Consider the following 21,450-nt stretch of genomic DNA (forward strand, 5'->3'; position numbering starts at 1 on the left):
CTGGTCCACATTTATGACTTGCCTTGGCATTTATTCAAATTGCAACCAACACTGTTAAAAGGAGTATGTGTCGAGGCATGTATATACACATGTACATGAAACCACGTTCTTTAATTTTTCACTCCTACTAGATTTTATGTCTGTGGGCACATGATAGATCACTATGTCCCACAGGGCATAGATGAATCAGCAAAATAATACTTCCAAATGACACGCAGAACCAAGTGGATGGCAGAAGGGCTGAACAACATCATTTGATTCAGTAGTGCCTGCGTGTTTTCATTTCTCTTCACAGAAAAATAAACACTTTGAAGTACTTTGCCAAAATACCTGCTTTGTTTGGCGGAGTGAGAAGGAAAGAAATTCTAGACTGGCTTGGAGGGGATACCTGAACAATCTCTTTCTATTCACAAACAGAATGTTGTGGTTCTCTATTCCAGAAAATCAACATTTTGCAACTTAAGGTGCTCCACTAACTATAATCAATGTATGAGCTGTCCAGTGTGGAATAAGTTTTCCTAAAATCAAGAATCTCCCTTCCCAGCCCTGCCCCCCCAACTTCCATATTATATCCTACAATTTAAAATCCACTTTATTTTATTGCAGTCTATTGTGTTTAATGAAAAACTTCTCATGAGCCAGGAAGTAGCTGTTTATAGCTGTGTGTTGTGGAAATCACAGTGAAAGATTAGAAACTGGAGTAAAATTGGTTACAGCTGTATGAAAGAGCACATGCACAAGATTGAGCCAAGCCCCCCCCCGACACACCCTGACTTCGCTTTTTCTCTCATCTTTCTGGACTGTTCCTTTTCCATGCACCTGCTTCCATCTATTGCTATGAAATCTGGAGATCTGACTTTTGATTTGTTGCTCTGCGCTCTTTTTCAGCTGAACCAACTGAGCTGTGAGTCAGACTTTACGATATTATAGAATAAACCTGTTTTGGATTGCAGCCATTGGACAGGAGAAACTAGACACAACGGGGAATGTACTCCCTGGAAATAAACCAAGCAGTCTGGAAAAAGCGAGAGCTATCCTAATTTGAGTGCAATCTTCATACCAAACCTCAAGTCTTTTACGGATTCAGTGGTCTGCTTAATTATTCCCACTCTCATTTGATATAAGGACCATCTCCTGGAAGATTTGCTGGTATTCACCAAAACCACACAGAAGTCTAAGCAGACCTCCACTACTGTACTCCTCGGTCGCCATTGTCTTCTTTCTTTACAGAGACAATGAGACTTCTATGTCTGTGTTATAGGACAGGGGGGAAAGAGAGCCAAAAGTATAATGTCTCATGCAGAGAGCCGTTATTAGTCTCCATGAGGAAAGCAGTCACCTAAATCATTCCTCAGACTTGCACTAATTTCAAAGAAACCTGCTCACTCATCCTCCAGCCAGAAGCCAAAAAGCTGTGCCAAAGCATCAGGCAGGTTTGGGAAGCAAGTGTGTTGGGGGGGAAATGGCCAAAGGTAGTTTGGAAACGTGCACAGTGAATAATGGAAAAGTGAACAAGTCAAAATTCCAGCAATTTAACATTTTATCAGTATTTCTGGGTGAGATTAAAAGATTAAGAATCAGCCAGACTGATCCATTACAATGCTGGCTTTTAGCACAAAGCTAAAGTTTGGAAATAGCAAATATGTCATCATTCCACATTCAATTCGAGGAATTAAATGTTTTATGGATCTAAGAAAACGCTCTCATTCCTTCCATCTATGAACCATCTGTGGCAGATTTGTATTTACAGGGAGAGAGATGAGGAGTAACACGCCACGACATAACCAGCATTCCTTCCTCAGTAGAAAAGGAATTAGAGAGAGAAATTAATCTCAGCATCAGCCAAATGAACGATCGATCAGCTGAACGTGTTTTTAGAGCTGCTACGCCATACTTTTCAGATCTACATGCATTTGTGTCACAAAAAATTCCACTAAGAACAGCGATGGCAGGATCTACACGAGCCATGTACTTATGTACCCGTTGTTTGCTAGGTACTTAATGAGGGGCCTGACTGTTCCTCAAATCACAATGTTTCCACTTGGCCAAGAAGATCAAGAATGACTATTAGAAAATTTTGAGTTAACCCAGAGACATGACATGGAGAACTTTTGCCGTAAGACATCCAGTCTCCCCAGATTAAGAGCAAACAATAATATATATGATACATAGTATATATAACGACTTTTGCCAGCTAAAGAGAAGTAAAATATTCAAGGTACTGACTGGTTTTTATGTCACTATAGAACATATAGGAAAACATAGAAGTGATTCATTTAAGTAAGAGAGATGGACATCTTTTACTAGCATTTCAACTGGAAAAAAACATTGTTTCCCTGATACCGATTACTCTGCTTAGAAGAAAAAGAGTTTGTGCAGCCATGAAAAACAAATGTTCAAGCTAATAACTTTTTTAATGCTACTTCAAATTCCTACTAAATATAACTATAAAAGACTTCCTTTTATTGTTGAGTCTAATGTTAAACAGCCATGTCACCAGCCTTTGTGAATTTACTCTATGACAATGCTCCTAAAGAAGAGGGAAATCTAGCTACAGAGGTAGTTCCTGTGCCAGCTTCTATCCCAAAATTTGACTAGCCACATTGTACAAATTAAGGATTTAAAATAGGCCTGTTCACCAGTATAAAATAACCCAACACCCCTGCAGAGTTTAGCTGTAAACTTGGTCCAGCTGATCAATCGATCCTTCAGAACAAAGCACACGTGTAGGCTCTTTGCAGCAGATACAGTTTGATGTTCTAACCTTTCCACAGAATGATTAGGAAAATATTACCAAGTGAAGAACTGTCAAATACACAGAAATGAATCATCATGCTGTCCGTGACCTTTATACGAATGTAACAGAAAATATTTCAGCTTTCAATAGCTAGTTTGGCGCTCAGCTATGAACAAGCTAATGTAAAATTTGTTGGTATTCCCCACCTGAAGTGATATTCCAAATCCGGTAGACCTGAGATAAGAGGGCAGCTTGGCACACAGACCACCCTAGCCTCATCTCCTTGTTTGAGGCCATGGAATATCTTCCGTCATAGGCTAAGCTAGAAACACATTCAGTAATTTCCACTGTTTTCATATAAACAACATAAATCACCCAGATCTAAGTTAGAATGAATACCAATACAATAGCAAAATCATAGCAAGCTGAATGTGAGCTGTACCTTTGTGACAGGCAGTTCCTTGGATTTAGACTCAAAGAGATGCTCCAGTTTGGAAGTGTCCACCTTAATGGGTTCCAGTTTCGACCACAGGAATTCTCTGCAGCGTTTGTTGTTTTTACACTGCCACTCAAATGGCCGTACCTCGTTCCAAAACAGACGGATGGTTTTCTTCTTCTTTATAAATGCTGGCTGACCCCTAGAAACCTGGGGTGACCCTAAACCCTGAGGAGTGCTGAACAGCGGAGGAGGAGCCAATAAATTAGCAGAGGGTGGAGGTGGAGGCGGACATCCAAACAGCGGGGGAGGTGGTGGAGGAGGCAAACCCAGAAAAGAAGGTGGAGGTGGAGGAGGGGGAACAAGGGAGTCCCCAGGACCCATATCCATGTCCAACACATCTACATCATCCTCCTCCCCCAAGTCTGTAAAATCCATGTCTTTGATTTTAAGTTCTCTAGGATTAGCCATGAGCTGATCCCAGATGTAGTCAGATTCCTTCTTTGGCTGTGCTGGTGTTTTCTCGGGGACCTGTTCACTGATTTCATCTTCAGGCATGGCTGTCCCCTTGGCCAGCTCACCACTGTTGAATTTTTCCGCAAAGGCTTTCACACTGCCTTGGTTGTCCAGATTTCCGATCTCCATCTTTTTGACACTTTCATCTTTGGCCTGCTTCGTTGCCTGCAGGATAGAGATCCTACTGGCTAGGCTAGTGAGTGACTCGTCACTTTCCTCCGTCTCCTTCTTTTCCTCCTTCGCCTCCAGCTCCTTCTCCTCTTCATCCTTGGGCTTTTTGTTATGCGCATACAACATGTCCAGCATAAACCGCTTGTTGTTGAGGATGTTGCTGCACTGCTCATTCACACCAGCATCCTGAATGGTCTGCGACCATGGACCTGCAATCACACACACACAGATGGGAAGAGTCAAGGGGAGGGAGCCAGAGTGCCAAGAATACTCTTCAACCCCCCAGAAAAAAATTGGGGGGCACATGCACAATTAATCTGAATCTGGGCAAGCAGTAGCTTTGAAAATTTTGAAATAAGTGACAGTGCTGATATATGGCCCAATCTTGATGAGCTGGGAGTAATTCTCAAAGAAAGGAATGGGAGCAGAAAATAATCAGCGTAGCTTGGGAGGGACTATATAGCTGTCAGGATTTCAAGGTTCAGGTTGTCAGATTTCACTTTGTACTTACTACCCCAGCTCATTTTATACAGTGCATAAATGCTCAGAACCCTTACTCATCTGGAATGGGGCTTAAATATCATGGCAATAGCACAAAACAGGTCATCGTTGTACTTTTCACCTGGCCATAAACTGGAACCACCCCTGGAAAACTTCCTTATAAAAGAGATCTTCCCTGCCTGATGTCAAGGTCAACATGTAACTGCTTACTACTCCTCCTCCTCCCTCCTCGCTGGCTAGAGGACAGCTTTCACATCTGGCTGTTCCTCAGACCTCCCTGCTGGGTACCTGGGCCATCTTCACAACACGGACTATCTGAATCCCAGAGCAGGCTGCCCAGGGTACAGCTCTCAGGGCAACTCACTGAGTATAAGCATAAGCAAGATTTTTAAAGTTATTTCTAGGAATATGAGCACTTTTATAAAAGATTTTTGAAAATGCTGCTCATCAACCACTGTTACACTCCTTGTAATATATGACGGAATCAGAAGCCTAATGGCCTTCTTCCCATATCACAATCATTTAACATGTCACTGTAATGAAGCTTCATCTTTCTGACTACAGCTTTTCCCAACAATAATCTGCAAAATACCATGTCTACAGCACCATAAATAACAAACTATAGCAGTCAAATTGTAAAAACAAATGATGTAAGTGTCTCTTCGAATACATTTCCCTGAATATAATACTCCTAACCAATGTGGATAATGTGTCTAAAAATTATGGTGCTTCTTTTTCCAGTGGGCATCAGATGAAGTGATTAAACATGGACAAAAATAATTCTTCACACTTACTGTATTTCCTGTAGGACATTCCTTCTGTCCCCCATAGTCTTTACACATTTTATTAATATATTTTTTATAAACTCTATTTCTTAAAAACATCTTATTTTGATTGCTAGCCTGCCTTCCTTTTGGCCCCTTGTGGTTAAAGATTTTCTTTTATACCTGTCAGTTGCCCTTTCTCTTAAACTGCCATTTTATCTTTGTTTCTCCCCTTATGCTCCAACCTTTTTCAATACTTTAGAGTTTTAAACATCTTTTATGGCTTCCTTCGTCAATGGAGTTGCTTTCTCACCATGACATCTAGGTCTGTGCTCTGGTAAGTTATGTGCTCAGTGAGATCTTCATCCAAGGCCCCACAGCTCCCCCCCGCCCCTTTAAAATAACACCATGTTAAAAAGTAGGACGGGTCTCATAGCACAAAGCATATGGACAGCAGTGACTCTCACCTCTATTCAGATCAACCTCTAAACCACATTTTAAAATGAGCCCAGAGGTTTAACCCGAGATTTTTTTTCAGCAATGGATACAACCTCCAAAACTGTTTCCTTCTGCTTTCCTGCCGGAGGCCTGACTGCTTGCATTATGTGTTCATTTTTCCGCAGATTTTATCCATGGGATTGCTTTCTCACCAAGATTTGTCACCTGAGGTAGTCTCTCAGATTTGTCTCTGAGGTAGTTTTGCTAGACAATGTGACTAGACAGCTGCTTCCCCACACCATAGATTTTACTCAGCTGAGCCCCCCCAGAGGATTTCCCCCTACTCCTAGCCTTTCCTTCCCAGGGTCCCTCCTGCAAATCCCGCATGACCTACCTGCCCTCAGTTTCACCAGCTGGGATCTTCCAGGATTTAATTCCTTTTGCAAAACTGCTCATCAAATTTCCCCCAGAGACAATCTCTAATTTGGGCTCCCCAAGGCTTCCTATGACTTTTCATCTGCCATAGCTGATCAAAGATTATTGTTGTGAAGACTCTGGCTACCTTGCTGGCCTCTTCTGCCCTCCTCTCCACAGGTAAAGCTTTGAAATATCATTGAAGAAACAAGACTCGTTGGAAGCCAAATTCAGCAGGATGGCTAACAAAGGAGGAACCAGGACCAAAGGCTTTATTCCTCTGTCCTTAATGCGTCTGGGCAGAACCAATGGGTCACCTCGTAAATGGCAGTGCTTATTGGGAATGTCAGAATTGCTGGAGAAAGCATTCTCGTTTGCTTCCCGAATCTCCTCACCTACTAGAGAGCAAACAACTCAGATCATGAGACCTCATACACAGCATAACCCAATAAATCTTTGGTCTCCTGGTAACGCAGGTCAATTTTAAGATGTTGAGTTTTTGTTAACAGGGTATATTTCTTAGCTTTTAACAAAAAGTACATACACACTTAGAGTGGTAAGAGGTTGGTAACAGACAAGATGAGGGGAAAAACCTGCAACCTGTTCTCCTTTACTTGCACTTGGACTATCTTGGACTATGCCACAGGGTAAGGACATCCTTCATCTGTCATACCTCCCCTCTCTTTCCTACATCTATATCCATCCACATTCTTGAAGAGTACAATAACATTCTAAGTAATTCAAACTTGGTGCTGGTTGAAAAGAAGATACCTCTTAAATTCAGAATAAAATTAACTTAATGCTTCCCAGAAAAGAAAAAAAAAAGTGATAGGGTTTAAACATGAACAGTACAATCTGACAGTTTATCTCTGTGAGGTAATCCTTGTGATTCAGAGTTATCCCTGTTCTTTCAGGAAACAGCAAGACTATTTCACACTGTGAAGCAATTCTTGTTTTCTTACCTAGAATTTAGAAAACTTAGGCTGAACTCCACTGTTCAGCCCTAAGAAAACTTGGGAACCAAATGCCCTAGTTACATTACATTCCTTTACTTCCCTATAAAAAGGGGAAAAGAGTAATTAATCAAGACAGGTCAAAATCTGCCTTTCCGTCCCTCCCTGCCTGGGCTGCATGACAAGCTCTGGTTGTCATTCTCTCTCCAGGCAGAAAATTGCTTCTTAAGGTGTTTTCCAGGCTGAGCCTTCACAGGTGCCTGTTGGCATACCTGACCAGAACCACTGGTCACTACAGAACTGGTCTTTTCCAGACAAGGTCTATTTCATGTGCCTCCTCCACACCAGCTAAAAAGACGGCCACAGCCCAGACCCAACTTCAGCAGCAACTATCTGTCTCGCTCTGCTTTCTGAAGCCTCACCAAGACATCAGAACTGGAGGGAAGGAACAAACATCCCAGCCCTCATTGCTCTTCCTCTTCCACTAAAAGGATGAGAAAAGGTATCTGGAATCTCATTACGAATCACGTCAGCACGGTCCCTTGTCTCATTGTTTTATGTGTAGAACACCCAAATAAATTCTCTGGGAGCCAGAGATGCCAGTCACTGCAACATAACGATTCAGTACTTAATAATCTTAGGGGAAGAAAATGGTCTCGAATCAAAGGAAACCTCATTTCATTAAGGCCTTGCTGTCCCTCAAACATAGAAATCCCATCAAAGTCTGTGAATTTCCAAGCAGAGAGTAGACCAGACTTGGCCATGGTGAAGAAAGTCTTAGGTGCAAAGTATTTGTTAGCTAATTAATGCAACAACAGAGCTGCTAATTGAACATTTTTTTTTTCCACCAGAACCCCTTCATTATTGAAAAAGCTTCACTTTACCAGTTTCATTGTCACTGGTTAACTTGTCCTCTCTCTCTTCCCTCTCTAAAGTGCTGCTTGCTGAGGATATGCTGGATGCAGAGCAGTTGTCTTTTTCATTCACTTCCTCATTCTGCCTCTCTTTTTCACTGAGTATTGCACTTTCTTCTGGCTCTCTCTCTGGTCCTTGCTCCACCTCACTCTCTGGTCCCACCTCTGTAGCCTCTACTTCCTTGGGTGTCTCCGTTCCCTGCTCGGCCTCAGCCTCAGCCTCCTGCTCTGGTTCTGGTTCTGGTTCTGTCTCTGTCTCTGGTTCAGGTTCACTGGCACTCACTGGCGGAGAGAACAATGGGAGAAAGAGATTCACTTAATGACGGAGTTGTCTCAGGCTCACCCTTCTAAATGAGAGCGACGTGAAAGTTGTACAGGTGCCTTATGGAAAGAAAATATAAAGCAAGTCCAGGGCATGCTGAACATTAGGAGCAACAGACTGATGAATGTTGTGCGACGACAGCATTGCACGTGGAAGTGGCCTGGCAAACCCCCTTGCTTGCTGTCTGGAGCCAGCCCACTGTATTTATACATACTTCCACAGCTGGAGTGTTGGATTTGAACGAGCCAGCAGAAAATGGGCATCCCACCTGAGCATGACATTGACAACTCAGTGCCTAGACAGAGCCATGAAGGAAGAGATCTTTTAGAAAACAAAAAGGAGGGAGATTGTGGCTTTTGGCTGAATATTCTTTGGGTTCTGGAAGAATTCTTTTTTTCACCAGATGAGGAACACTTCAACAAAAAAATACAAATATTAGTTTTATTAACACAGTTGAATGGCACAGTCTGGAAATGGGACTGTCACACATTTGGCTGACAAAAACCATATGTTTTTTCATGCACATTTACTTCAGAATAGCCACATCAAAACTGAACGAAGTTTCCAACTGCTTGGCATATGGCACAAATTCAGTTTCCAACTGCTTGGCATATGGCATATGATGAGCTTTTTTATCGGCTGGCACAGGGCAAACACTGTTGATAGTACACTTGGTTTCTTCTTCCCTGCTTTACCACTGACAGTGAAATTCATTCATTCACCTTTATGGTTTTTAGCTAAATCAGTAGATTTTCACATGCAAATGTTCTCTGCCTGCTGCAAAGAAATTGAAGAGCATCCACACGTATTCACATCAAGCAGCTCACAATTTTCTGAAAACTGAAATGGCCATGCAAGAGTGATGAAAATGGGCATGCATGTTAGTTCTGCATACTCCCCAAATTCCCGCTGTACTAATCCTTGTGTTGGGCGGCTGAACTACGATGACCAAAGCATACTTGGTTTTTTCCCTCTGTTAACTACTTTTCATTATAACATTGCAAAAGAGCCTTCTGGACTTGTCATGGTCTTTGGATCACATGATATACAATGAGACTTTCTTCAAGAACTACATGAATCTTTGAAGAAAAAAAGTATTGCACTGGAATGCAATCCAAACATTTCACTCCTCTAGGGAGCAGGTAAATATATTTACCCTGAGAAAGTATAAGCCAAAATAATGGTCACAATGTTTTCCTAAGATGGTTTCATGTTGCGTGCCTATCCTATTTTCTGAGACACCTACACAAAGAATAATGATTTCTATCAATGCCTGTGCCTACCTTTACAATAACACACATGTTTTTAATGAGTTTTCAGTAATGCATCTTCAGTACGCATTATTCCACTTCATTTCATATAATTTAAGCATACAAAACTGCAAATGATTTTTTTTGCCACTGATTTCATTGGAGCTAAGCTTCTACACTTTCACAATTGATTTTAAATATGTAGTTAGTTAAATAACCAGACATGCGTATATAATACATTTATATAAAAGAAATGTACACATAATATGTTTAATATATAGCCCACACTCACTCAAATCCCTGTAAAATGTTTTAAACCACTCCCAATTAGAAGCTTACCTTTCTCCCTCTTCTACATAGACAGCATCTAAAAGTTTCGTATTAGCCAGGCGAGCAGCTCTGCACATGCCTTGTCTCTCTAAATGTACCTTACCTATGACTGTACCCTGGACCCTGCCTACAAGACAAGCAAAATTATAGAGAGCTGGCAAGAAGTTGGCAGACACTCTGAATCCAAGTGGTGTGTTTCTCCTCACAGCTGTCAGCGTGTAGGTATAGCACAAAGAGTAAAGAGCAATATACTGATACAGGCTGCTCTTTTGAGTTCAAGGAGTATCAAATCCAAGCACTTCTAGAATGAACCAGGCATATGTTGACACTCATTTTGACAGTCTCTCTCTCTTTCTCTCTCTTTAGGGATAATATCAAACAATCCACCAATAACCCAAATAACTTATGAATAATGAGCTATGTCTGGCAGCGCTTCCCTTAAAAAAGCAGTTCAAAAATCAAATCTGCCAGCAAACACTAGCCGGAGAACAAAGCCAGCAAGCTAGATGTGTGTCCATCACATGTAATCCATTGGGCTGATACTGGTGAGAACTTTTAAACATGTTAAAAAATACAATTCTCAGTGAATCCTTGGTGGTGGCCTATTTGAAATGAGCTGGAACTTTCAGTCCTGTTTCTACTGGACCAATTTTCACACCAGACAAAACACTATTCTAAGTGGCAACCTTGCAGGTGGCAACAGAGTTAAATAACAGACCAGGCTCTACTCCCTGTCTTCAGACTTCTGCTGGTGGAGAGCGTGAAGACTCTGGGGAGCAAGCACGGTCATATCAAAAAGAATCGACAGCAAAGAGGGCATTCCTGAGACATTAAGAAGTGTGATGCCATTATAAGCAATATATTTTTATTTTTTTTTAAAAAAACCAGTTCTCACACATATACAGTTCTTAAAAGCTAAACTGAGACTGCCAGATTCAGTAGCAGAGGTAATCTCTTTTCACTTGCATATGCTATTTTTCAAACTTCTCTCAAGGCTTAGCTTCCCTGCCACCTCCCTCTCAGTAAAACAAATGAGGCAGTTGTCTTTAAATAAGCAGAAGTTTTACTTGCAATTGGATTAATCAGGAGGAGGAAAGCTGAATGTGGCTTTAAGGACTAATTTTTGAGTCATATGCCCACTTCTTTTTCTGCCAGAACTTAATCTCTAAAAATGTATTATTGGAAAAAACCGTGAAGACTTCTCAGAAGAATGAAATCTCCCAAAGAAACTGTTTAACCTCATCACTTAAAGAGGCGGTAGCAGGGTCCCTCAATGAACGTGTAAAGATTTTGTCATTTTGAGAGATGCTGTAATCTGCATCTTCTGACATTTTCAAGACTTGGCCATGTAAAGCTCTAGCAACTTGATCTGCTATGATCTGATCGGATGGTGGCGATAGCCGCCTTTTGAGTGAGAGGTTAGAGAGGACAGCCAGCTGCTCCCTTCTCAAAAACATGGCTACGAACCTGTAATGCTATACATGGACATGGAGGGAAGCAACTTTTCTTTCAATACTAAACTATGAATAAACCCTGAAGCAGACACAAGATGTCATATCCTTAGTACCTGCTGATAAGACCTCAACTGTCTAGTCCTATAAGCCCTCAGAGAGAACAAACATCCCTCCAGGCCCACATCTAATCCCCTGCCAGGGTAATAGATTAGGCCACAGCATCTTCATCTATTTTCTCTGCTCTCTACTTTGAGCTGGGAGATACATACATTAAGTGTTTCTTGAGGATGCACACAGTAAATCTGAAGACAGCTATACCTACCCAAGCCCTCTGGGTTCAATTGTTCGGGCATCACTTAAAGTCTTGGTTGTTATCTCCCTTCAGTTCCTCCAGCACAGGATTCCTCCTGCTGTGAATTCAGCAGGAACTCTCTCTCTTTCTCTACCCCCACCCCATTTCTTGCCATTCCTTGTGATGGTAAAAACTAGCATAGAGTGATCCCCAGAAGGGAACTTGCTCTTTCTTCATCAAGTCAGAAATGATCTTTCTTTGTCCCCCACTCCAGTTCCTCCTCTGACTTTCTGTACTGTGGTTCCTTTGGCTCTACAACTGGGGCTGCAATGGCCTCACTGCACCCTCATGTTCTGATGCTTTTCCATCTACCAAGATGCTTTCACCAGTCATACTTTAGGCAGTATTTGAACCTTGCTCAACTACTAATATGTTCAGGTTTCCTACTGTCCACAACGTGCACTTGGGTTGGCCTGCTTACTTCCTCAAGTGCTAAAAAAGCTGCTCCTCTCAGAGAAGGGTTCATCTCCAATTCCTTTGTGGATTGACTTCAGAGATGTCTTGGTTATTGTTGCTCTCCTTTACTGCACATGTGCACTTCATAAAATATTCTCCAATGAAGTTACAGAAGTGGAAGTAGCTGCTCTGAAAAAAAATATTAAGTTCCATTTTGCAGTTATGGGACTGCCTTCATTTCCTCTGAATGCCATACCCCAAGTTTTACAAGAGTAAGTCTTACAAGAGTTGATTACTTCAGTGGAATCAATTGTTTTATATGAGAAAACACTTCAGCTCAGTAAGTCCAGATTTTTATATGGGGTAAAAATACTGAGACATTTCACAGCGAGGGACAAAGTTCCACAGACAAAATCCATTTCCTTCTTAAGCCCAGCAGATACTGGATGGCCAAAGGATACTTTAACACAAATGGCATAAAATAAATCTGACTCTGAAAATCACTTATTGTTTGCTAGTAGAGGAACGCATTTCCTGTTTGACTTCAGGTTCTGAATTCTGCAGACGAATATCACACACCCGTTAACACCGTTCTTGTGGAGTCTTTGGAAGGTACTATGCACAGAACTGAGGAACTGTTTTCCTTCTGAAATTTTATCCTTGCTTGTGAAGACGGCGACCCCCATGTTCAAAGCAACTGTTTGGGGTGCAAGTAATCTGGGTTCTGTTTCAGCTTTCTTACAACTGGTTTAAGCAAGTTAAGCCCTCAGTTTCTCTGTCTATTAAATGGGATTCATAACACTATTAAATGGGATTCATAACACTTCCTCAGGACAGCAGAAGTTGAGATTTTAATTCATTATGGAGCATAAGGAACTCAGATAATAGTCTAGAGGCCATGGCACAGTATCTATAAATAAGCCTGCCAGCTGTTGGCTCATATCCAATAATCTGGCCACCTCCAGATGAAAGCGCCTGCCCTGCCCACATGCTCATTACTTCATACGACCTTTCCAATGCTTTTGCTAGGCCTGACACAGCTGTCCTTCCTTGTGCACAGCTCCCGCTAGGGCATGCAGATTTCAGGCCCCTGTTCTGGTGCTGTCCTGGCCATCTGCCTGCAGCTGCCCTTGGCTGGAGGCTCACCCTGCCCCATCCATATGTTCTCTCCTTCCAGTCCATTTGCCAGGCTTCCAGGTGCTGCCCTCTGATGCCTGCTGATATTGCCAGGAGTTTTAGTAGAGATGTCCTGCCTACCCACGTGTTGATAGCTTTGCCATATTCTGGCTGCCTGAAGTTGCCCTGTACACCTGCTCTAAATGTATTCTCCAAATGGATTGTGCTGCTCCATTTCATGCCGCAATTTTTTTGGAATGCTTCCAGGAGAAATATGTTAAAATAATCATCATAAAAGAGATACTTGCTCCCTACCCAGCTCTGAAATCTTAATGGTGGAAAAATCCAGCTTATTTGTTCTAAAAGCAATATTGCACTCAAAAATAATGGGTATCTGGATGTTTCTGAATATCAGTGCTACAGGAAAATATCCATGGTTTTTAAGTTCAAATGATTCCACTGAGACTTTTAAGGTGCCAGACAAGAAAACTGGGAATATAATTGGGAAAATATATAAACCTAAATTAAATAAACTTCACTTACTTAGTACGGGGAGGATAAACATATGCAACATTTAGTATTTGTAACTTTTTTCTTAAATTGCCTTGCTTTATAGCATGCTACCAGCCATAACACTCAATAAAACCAAGCAGTGCAAGTTAAAAATGCATTAATCACCAATAGCACATAGCAGGAAATCAAATAAAATAAAAATGAATGATGGCGATAATTCACCCTCAACATGCATTCTAGCTCCCAATGTTAATGCAGCATCATATGGCACAAATATAAACCCGTATGGTGGGTGTTTTTTTGAGGACCGAAGGAGGGGTAAATGATGCAAGTGGCAGAATGACGTGCACACACAAAAAATATTGCTCTGTACACCAATAAATTATATGACAGCAAACCAACCGTGCAAACACTAATTATACTTTCCTTTTTACTAATTGTCTGTGGTCTCTTTTAAGTCCTTTACTACTGGTGCTACCAATTTAAGAGTTTTTGTTGGTGTTAAAAATAACCAACACACCCTCCCTGCCTTCAATTCAAGACCTTTTCTGTTTGTCCCATTCAGCCTGTGCTCTGCTGGAAGGTTATTATAATCTTGGCATTCATCTGTTGCATTTCTTTCAGAGAATCCACATAAGCAAAATCTGTTGGCAGGAATATTGTTGGTTTAGTAACTTCTAATATACAAGTAACATGATGCTAAAATTAAGACCCTCTGTATGCTGTATTTTCCAATTATTCCATTCTAATAGCAACAGACAATGATAATATAAATCATAGCAACAATTAGCAGTGTATTCTTTGCTTGAATAGACTAGAAGACATCCAAATCTATGCAAAAAAAGAGGAAATTTAGAAAGAAAGCATGAAACAACATAATAAGACCCTTTACTATGGCACCTCAGAGGTTATATTCTTGCACTCATGCATCAAAAATCACTGCTAGCCTGAGAGAAACTGTGATAAAACCACCACTCTTTCCCCCGCCCTCCTTTTCACTTACCTTCTGAGGGCTGAGAGGTCCCACAGGGAGTGGAAGGGGTCTTCAGCTCTTCCTGGGACTCTGTGGATGCTGGGCTGATGCACTTGGGTACAGGCGAGGATGGGGCTGAAGGAGATCTCAGGTTTAAGGACAGCTCACTTCTGCCTCGGCTTACGCTCCGACTCTTCAGCTCCTTCTCATACTCCTCCGCTGCCAACCTCTCCAAGTATTTGTATCTGAAAGTTAAATTCCAGAGGGTTTCCGTAAAGAAAAAGAAGTCTGTGGCTGATGCTTGTTTATGGATGAAACACCTGCAGAGAATGAGCTGACTTCCTGACACAAGGGGTACAGCGCTAAACTGCCTGCTTGGTCAATCTGCCAAAAAACACATACTAAAGCAAAGACTATTGCCCTGAAAAACGTTAAATTGCTCATGACAAAACAAAAGCAAAAACCAGCAGAGTTAAAGAGTCCTTAGATATAGTATTGTGTCTGCATAGTCTTTCTCCTTTTGGAAGCATTTGTCTGCCCTCCTTTTCACCCTCCTCCTTCACCTCCTCCTCCTCCTCCCAGCCCTCCCTCTCCCAAAACTAAAATGGGAGGGAAAAAAAAAGAAAAACCCAAAGAAAAAAAAAAAGAGAACACCTCCAAAGCCAGAGCCCCTTAATACTGATGCAAATAGCCAAAGTCTGAGACTTGCTGCAAGGAGAAGAAAATGGTTCAGTGCAGCAGACAAAAACAGATCTCCCTGAAAATAATACCAATAATAAATGTTTGGATTGACTATCTAAAGTCTCTGAACCTGCTTCTATTTGCTCTGAGAGCAATGCACTGGAATTCACTTTGTTCTCTCCAGAGTCTACAATGGAAAGTTTTCTTTTTTTTATTCTAAAAAATTTCTGTGCCGGACTCAGACATCCAATAGCTTGGACCTGACGTCACATGTAGTTTATTCATCAAAGTCACTTTAAAAGAACAAAGATACATCTGTTTTGCATTTTAGGCAGGCAGAACTCACTAACTGTTTATTAAGACCAGCTACCAATCATATTCTTCATAGTGTGCTTTATACATTTCGACCAAAATAACTTTGAAATCTGTGCCTCTTCCAGATGTCTGCTAATTTTATCCACTATTATTTGCTAAGGAATAAATTCATGAATACAGCTGGATTGGGCTTTAGACTGTTTGTCTTACCCACAAGTGAACTGTTAAACAGGTTAATCAAGACTACTGCTTACATCCCTGAAACACTGTGGTCATCCTCCTATAACACACTGTTGTAAACACTTCGTAACAGGGAACACCTCTCCTCCCCGCTTCTGCCTCACTGACAGCCCAAATTAGTGTACGAGGGTGCATTAAAAGCAGGCAGGGTAAAGAAGTCAGCCATATGTGGTAACAAACATGCTTACTACAGATGGTAGTCACACATGCATGCACATTTGCAAACATCCATACAGAGCATAGAAACGTGTCTTTGAAGAGCAGTCCTCGTGTTTTCGGAGGCAATTTGCTTTATTGCAAACAGCAATAATGAAGGAAAAACTCATTTTCTTTTATTCCTCCAGAGGTATGCACAGGCTTTGAACAAATTCTGCAAGAAAAGGAACCCCTACAGACTCTGGATGAAAATATAACAAGCCACATACTTGTATGGTTATAAAATAGGAACTGTTTACAGTTCTAACATGAAGCCAATTCTCGAGAATGATTTTTGCCTTTTCAATAGACGAGAAAGCCTTTCGCTGGCATTAGCATAATGTTTTGTTACAGTTCATGAAGCCAGTCTTTCTTTTAATGTTGGTCACTTACATATCGCGCCTTCCGCCTCCTCGCAAGTAGACCAGATGGGACTTCAGCCTCATAAAGAGCCATTCAAATTGATGACTTAGCTCAGACAGGTACAGCCCAGCTGGCTGCTGCTGAGGAGGGTTTTGCAGTTTGCCAACACACTACAACAAAGATCTGGATGGATCCTTCTATAAGGGGGGGAACTACAACGTTTTATTGTCCTCAGCTCTTTTTCAGCTGCTTTAACATTTTAGCTTCTGTAGCTGTGTGCTGCACAGCCAACCAGCAAAGCAGAGGACCATCATCAAGATGTGCCTTCTCAAAATATATCTGTTTATTATACTGAAAGAAAAAAGGGAACCAGAACAGCAACTCTCACGGCAGTACATGAGCATAACTAATTATTAAATGGGTAAGCTAATAAGCAGATATGGCAATTTAACCAGGAAATAAATATCGTTCTAGAACCAGTTATTAACACTGCACACTTGATAAGCAACATGTATTTCGGGTATTTTTTGTTTCAGCCCAATGTCTGAACAATGAATGAATGCCAGCATCAAATACATAAGGTCTCATGAAGACCAAAATCTTAAGTTGAAAGGATCAGCTACCATCCCTCTGCTGCAATTAGCTCCTCCTCTACAGGACTGACACATTGCCTGTGTATATACTGCCATATTCCTTTAAATCATGGAAACCTGCAGGCATCATCATGCCTATGCTGACTCTTCTCTATAGACAAAGAGCCAAAAATCTGTGGGCTATCCACTTGGTATACCTCATGTATTCCACTTACCATCTTTAAGCAGATGAAAATATCATTGTGAGTTCTCCAGGTCTCTCAGCAATGCTCTGAGGGTGACTTAAAATGTTTCGGTACCAACAAAGCCACTGGTTGGAGAGCATTTGAGCTGTAAATCACACTAAAGAGGGCCTGGGAGCTCTCCTTTGTTGGGTTATTTTTAAACTATCACTGGCATATATCCAACCAAACAAAGTAAAAAAAAAAGGCCTCAAATCATTGAACAGCAAGAACACATGAAATGAATGGTGCTGAGTTACGCTCAGACCCCTCAAAACTGCAGGAATCTTTCTCCCTCACACCGAGGCCACCACAGAGCCATTGGAAAAGTGGGTGCCTGTATTCTGGAGCTCTAGGGTGACGTGATAGTACACAGAATGCGCCAAAGATTTGACAGAATTTAGACAAATCAGTGCTTTTAACAGAGCCCTTCCCACGTGCTCAATATTATCTCCGTCTACTTTTCCACACTGATAAGGAGGAAACGTCCAGATTTTAACTAGGATTTTAGCACCTTGGCTATAGCATTTTCTTATAGTCCATGCATTCTCTTTAAACACGTCAACATGCAACTTGCTTTAGGAAATTAAACTTCATTTGTGCAAAGGTGTTTGCTAAGAAAAAAAAATAGTCACAGAAGGCCAATGTAATGGACCTCTGGTGCAAGACTTCACTTGCAGAAGTTTTCTCCAATATTTATGTGCTGTCAAAGCAAACATGTGTCTTTCCTCTTTATGAGGAAGAACCGATAGTTTAACATTTCAGTTCAAAAGAGCCCTAAGGATAAATACACATTCCTAATGACCAGTGAAATTGTCTCAGATTGCACAGCAGTGATGTCCTGCTGGTGAACACTTCCCCAAAAGTACTCCAGTTTACTTAGCATATTCCCTTACAACTTGAAAGTGCCGGACAGCTCACTTCTAATTTGTTTCAAATCTTGCTGACGAGCATGCTTGCTGTAAAAGGTTTTACTCAGCTAAGATCAAGGTATGTCGCTTACATGCTCCGACGTGTTTCATTTCAGAAAATGCTTCAAACTATTTGTAATTGTTTTGGCTGGAAGGACAAAGGAAAGCCCATCCACCTTTTCTTACTCTTAGAGATGTCAGAATAATTTTTTAATATTAGCTACTTCAGCCACAATAGATCAGACTTCAGTGTGCAGAAATGAACTGCCTCCTGTATGATGATTTTGGTGAAAAAAAACGCCCACAACAAAACAACCAACCAACCAAAACCCCCAAAAAACCCCAAATGCAGCAACACAATGATGTCTGAGATGGCTGCTCTCATTACATTACTTTGATAATGTAATTCCAAGTCATGACAATCCAAAAGTATCTCCAGAGAGTAACCTCTGGAGGACCGTAAAAGCAGAACTGAAGCAATGATTTTTATCTACTGTGTGTTCAGTAACATGCATACTTTCCAGGTAAAAACAAGAGCTCCCTCCAGGGTGCAATTACTAGTGGAGGTAGAGATGAAGCTACCGCAAGGCAAAGGTCTTTAATCGAGTATTCCTTGAAAAATGTGCTTTCATAAGCACATAGCTCCCAGCCCAGCCCAGAGTTTCTAAACTACTTAATTGAATTTAAAAAAGGAAGAAAAAACTCAAAACCTCAGTCCCTTTAAATACACTATTTAAATAAAACTGAAACAATGCCACAATGATAAACACTGCTAAACTTTGTAATTTATTTGCTGATCTTTAGAGAGATTGGCAAAGAAAACTTGGCCCTGAAAGATAAAAAAATGCTGGGAGTGGGTCAGAACCAATTCCATCAGCCTGTGGCTGCAGTTTTGCAATGCTTGTGACCCCAATTTCCTTTATCCTCAGTTGCCTTTTCTGACCCTCCAGAAAGCTTGGGACCCCCTGGGTGAGAAGGACAGGCTTATTCAATTTGTAACTATACTAAATTTGGGCAAATTTCTGAGGCAAATGGAGTAAGCTTATTTCCCACACAAACAGATAAAAGATAGATCATCAATCATTCTTATGCATTCCAGTCCCACTGCTCTTCATTTATTGCTGTGCTTACAGCTGGACTTCATTCTGCTCTTTAATGAAACAACCGCTTTCTTATAGAAGTCTTTTGGAATTAAAGTGTTCTGTGCATGCAGAGTTAAAAATATAAATACACGACAGTAAAGAATATAGGAAGTGCAAACAACCAAAGGGAAGGATGGATGCATTATATACAAACCTCTCTTCTCTTGCTTGTCTTAGTTCTTCTCTTTTGTCTAAATAATCGCGGCTAAAAAGAGAATTGCAGTAAATTGCAGAGGAAACCAGAAGAATAAGGTAACAGAAGTGTAAGTACAGTAGGAGAAACCAAGAGCAGTACAAATAAGCTGATCAAAGACAACGAAGGCTGTTGTCAACAAAAACGCTTAGTTTGTTTTTGTAAAAAAGGCTGAAAAGTACACTGCGTACACTTACCCATGCATACACCACATGTACATGTACACCAAATATGTAGTTTGGAAGGTCATTATAAAGTAATAAGTAATAAGTAATAAGTAATTATAAACAACTCCAAAAAGTTAAGAACTTGAAGCACATTTTGAAATGTGGTATCTGAAATCAGGTACATTGAAGTGGACTTGTCCATAAGGAGCGGGCACATTAGTGGCTGCTAAACCATTCCTCATTTGCCCCATCTAGAACGCCCTGAGAGAGAGTGACTGCAGCACCTGGCAGGCTGGGCCAAGGCAGGGAGCGCACCGTGTTGCCCCCCTTTCTAATATACCTTTCCTCAGTGTCTTTTAGTTGCCATGGTTGGAAACGGGACAGCGGGCTGGTGTTACCGAGTAGGACAATTCTTCGTTCTTACAAGACGCATGCAGGATCATCGGACAGGTAACAACCTTTCACTTTATTTCTCACCCTGAGTTTCAGATACAAACCTCCCTCTATGTCAGCTGTCCCTCCCACAGCTCCTCAAGTAACTCATCTATTTAGCTTTTGCCAAGTCAACTTTGCCGGAGGCCTGGGCACTGTGATTTCAGGCAGGCCTGTCACACCCACAAATGTGGATGCAAATTTAACTGGGAGCACAGCAGAACCCAGTGAATGTCCAGCCTGCCTGAATAGCACACCAAGATAGTTCCTTACAACATATTTTTAATATTTTGTTGAATCTGGTGGACAAAACTGATGAGACTTTCACCTTACCTGCTAAATTCTTCTACAGCGTAACCTGTGAGTACCAGAAACATTTTCAGAACTAGTCCATTTATGAATAAAACACTATTTTTTCTCTTTACATTGTGTCACCAAATGAATTACTTATCATCTACTATACCAATAGCTATCAGACATCTGCTATCAGGTGGTCTTCAAAAGTCCATTAACATGGAACACACATTACGGTTTCAGGCTATCTCCACATCCTTTGAATCCCTGAACTGGTTATCCTTTTATCATATTTTCAGAGCATTCTTTGGAATTACAATAACTATGGGAATAATTCCAAGGGAAAAAAAAAATCTAGGAATTTTTCAGCAGGCAAATTTTAACATTACTCTTTCTCCTCTGACAACTTTCACCCCTCCCTACAGCTGAAGAATAACCCTTGTATTTCAGGACATATTGTTCTACATATGCAATGGGTACAATTGTCCTTCTACTGAGAAAAATGTTCATTATGTAAAGCATTCCTTCTGCTAGCAATAGCTTATGAAGCTTTTTAAAACTTCTCCTAAAACCAAGCTCTTTCACAACTGCTGATGCTCTCCTTTAAATTATCCTCAATTTGTCAATAATGGTGCCAGAACCTAGAGCAATGTTCTCAAGGCAGAATTGGAAAGAATGAGATAACAAATGAGTCATGATGGTAAATCCAGTACTGCTCACGAGTTTAAAGGCTGTGAATTGCAAGTGCTATTTTTAATCAAAAATACATCTTCAGAGACTGGGTTTCTAGCCAGACTGATGATACGATAATGTAATCCCAAGAACTCTTACAAAACTGCCCATGACTGTTTGCTGTGGCTTTGTCCTCCTCCTGCCAGACTATTTAATCAACTGTGGGATGCTGGCTGTCTGCGAAGTCTGGTGGCTTTGGAGACCCTCTACTCAAACATAAGTTATAACTTCTGGGTGACCAGGGAACTCAAATCTAGATGATGAAAACACTGGGCACTGAAAAATCATTGTCTTAAATATGTGACACAATTGTGATGTTTAGTTAACCAGTTTCTGACTCTGGAGTAATGGGATGAAGAAGTATATTAAAAAAAATTGTTTTTCTGACTTCAAAGAAGCCTTTTAGTGACAGAACAACTGC

General features: G+C 41.0%; 1 protein-coding gene across 14 annotated transcripts in view; it reads right to left on the reverse strand.

Annotated features, from left to right (window-relative positions):
- FHOD3 (formin homology 2 domain containing 3) overlaps positions 1 to 21,450 on the reverse strand; it is a 418,162-nt gene that overhangs the window by 63,397 nt on the left and 333,315 nt on the right. For 10 of the 14 annotated variants that reach the window (XR_008575819.1, XR_008575818.1, XM_054816185.1 and 7 more), the window contains 4 exons: positions 19,366 to 19,416; positions 14,581 to 14,795; positions 7,815 to 8,126; positions 3,180 to 4,069 (listed from right to left, as the gene is read on the reverse strand). Coding sequence is in view for 11 of the 14 variants with exons in the window: in XM_054816185.1 (XP_054672160.1) it covers positions 3,180 to 4,069; positions 7,815 to 8,126; positions 14,581 to 14,795; positions 19,366 to 19,416 (1,468 nt within the window). In the remaining 3 variants the exon portion in view is untranslated. The remainder of the gene's footprint in view (positions 1 to 3,179; positions 4,070 to 7,814; positions 8,127 to 14,580; positions 14,796 to 19,365; positions 19,417 to 21,450) is intronic. The other 4 variants (XR_008575820.1, XM_054816184.1, XM_054816187.1 and 1 more) reach the window with 2 other exon arrangements.

The sequence above is a fragment of the Grus americana genome, chromosome 2 (genome assembly GCF_028858705.1).
Source record: "Grus americana isolate bGruAme1 chromosome 2, bGruAme1.mat, whole genome shotgun sequence".
In the NCBI taxonomy this organism is placed as follows: Eukaryota; Metazoa; Chordata; class Aves; order Gruiformes; family Gruidae; genus Grus; species Grus americana.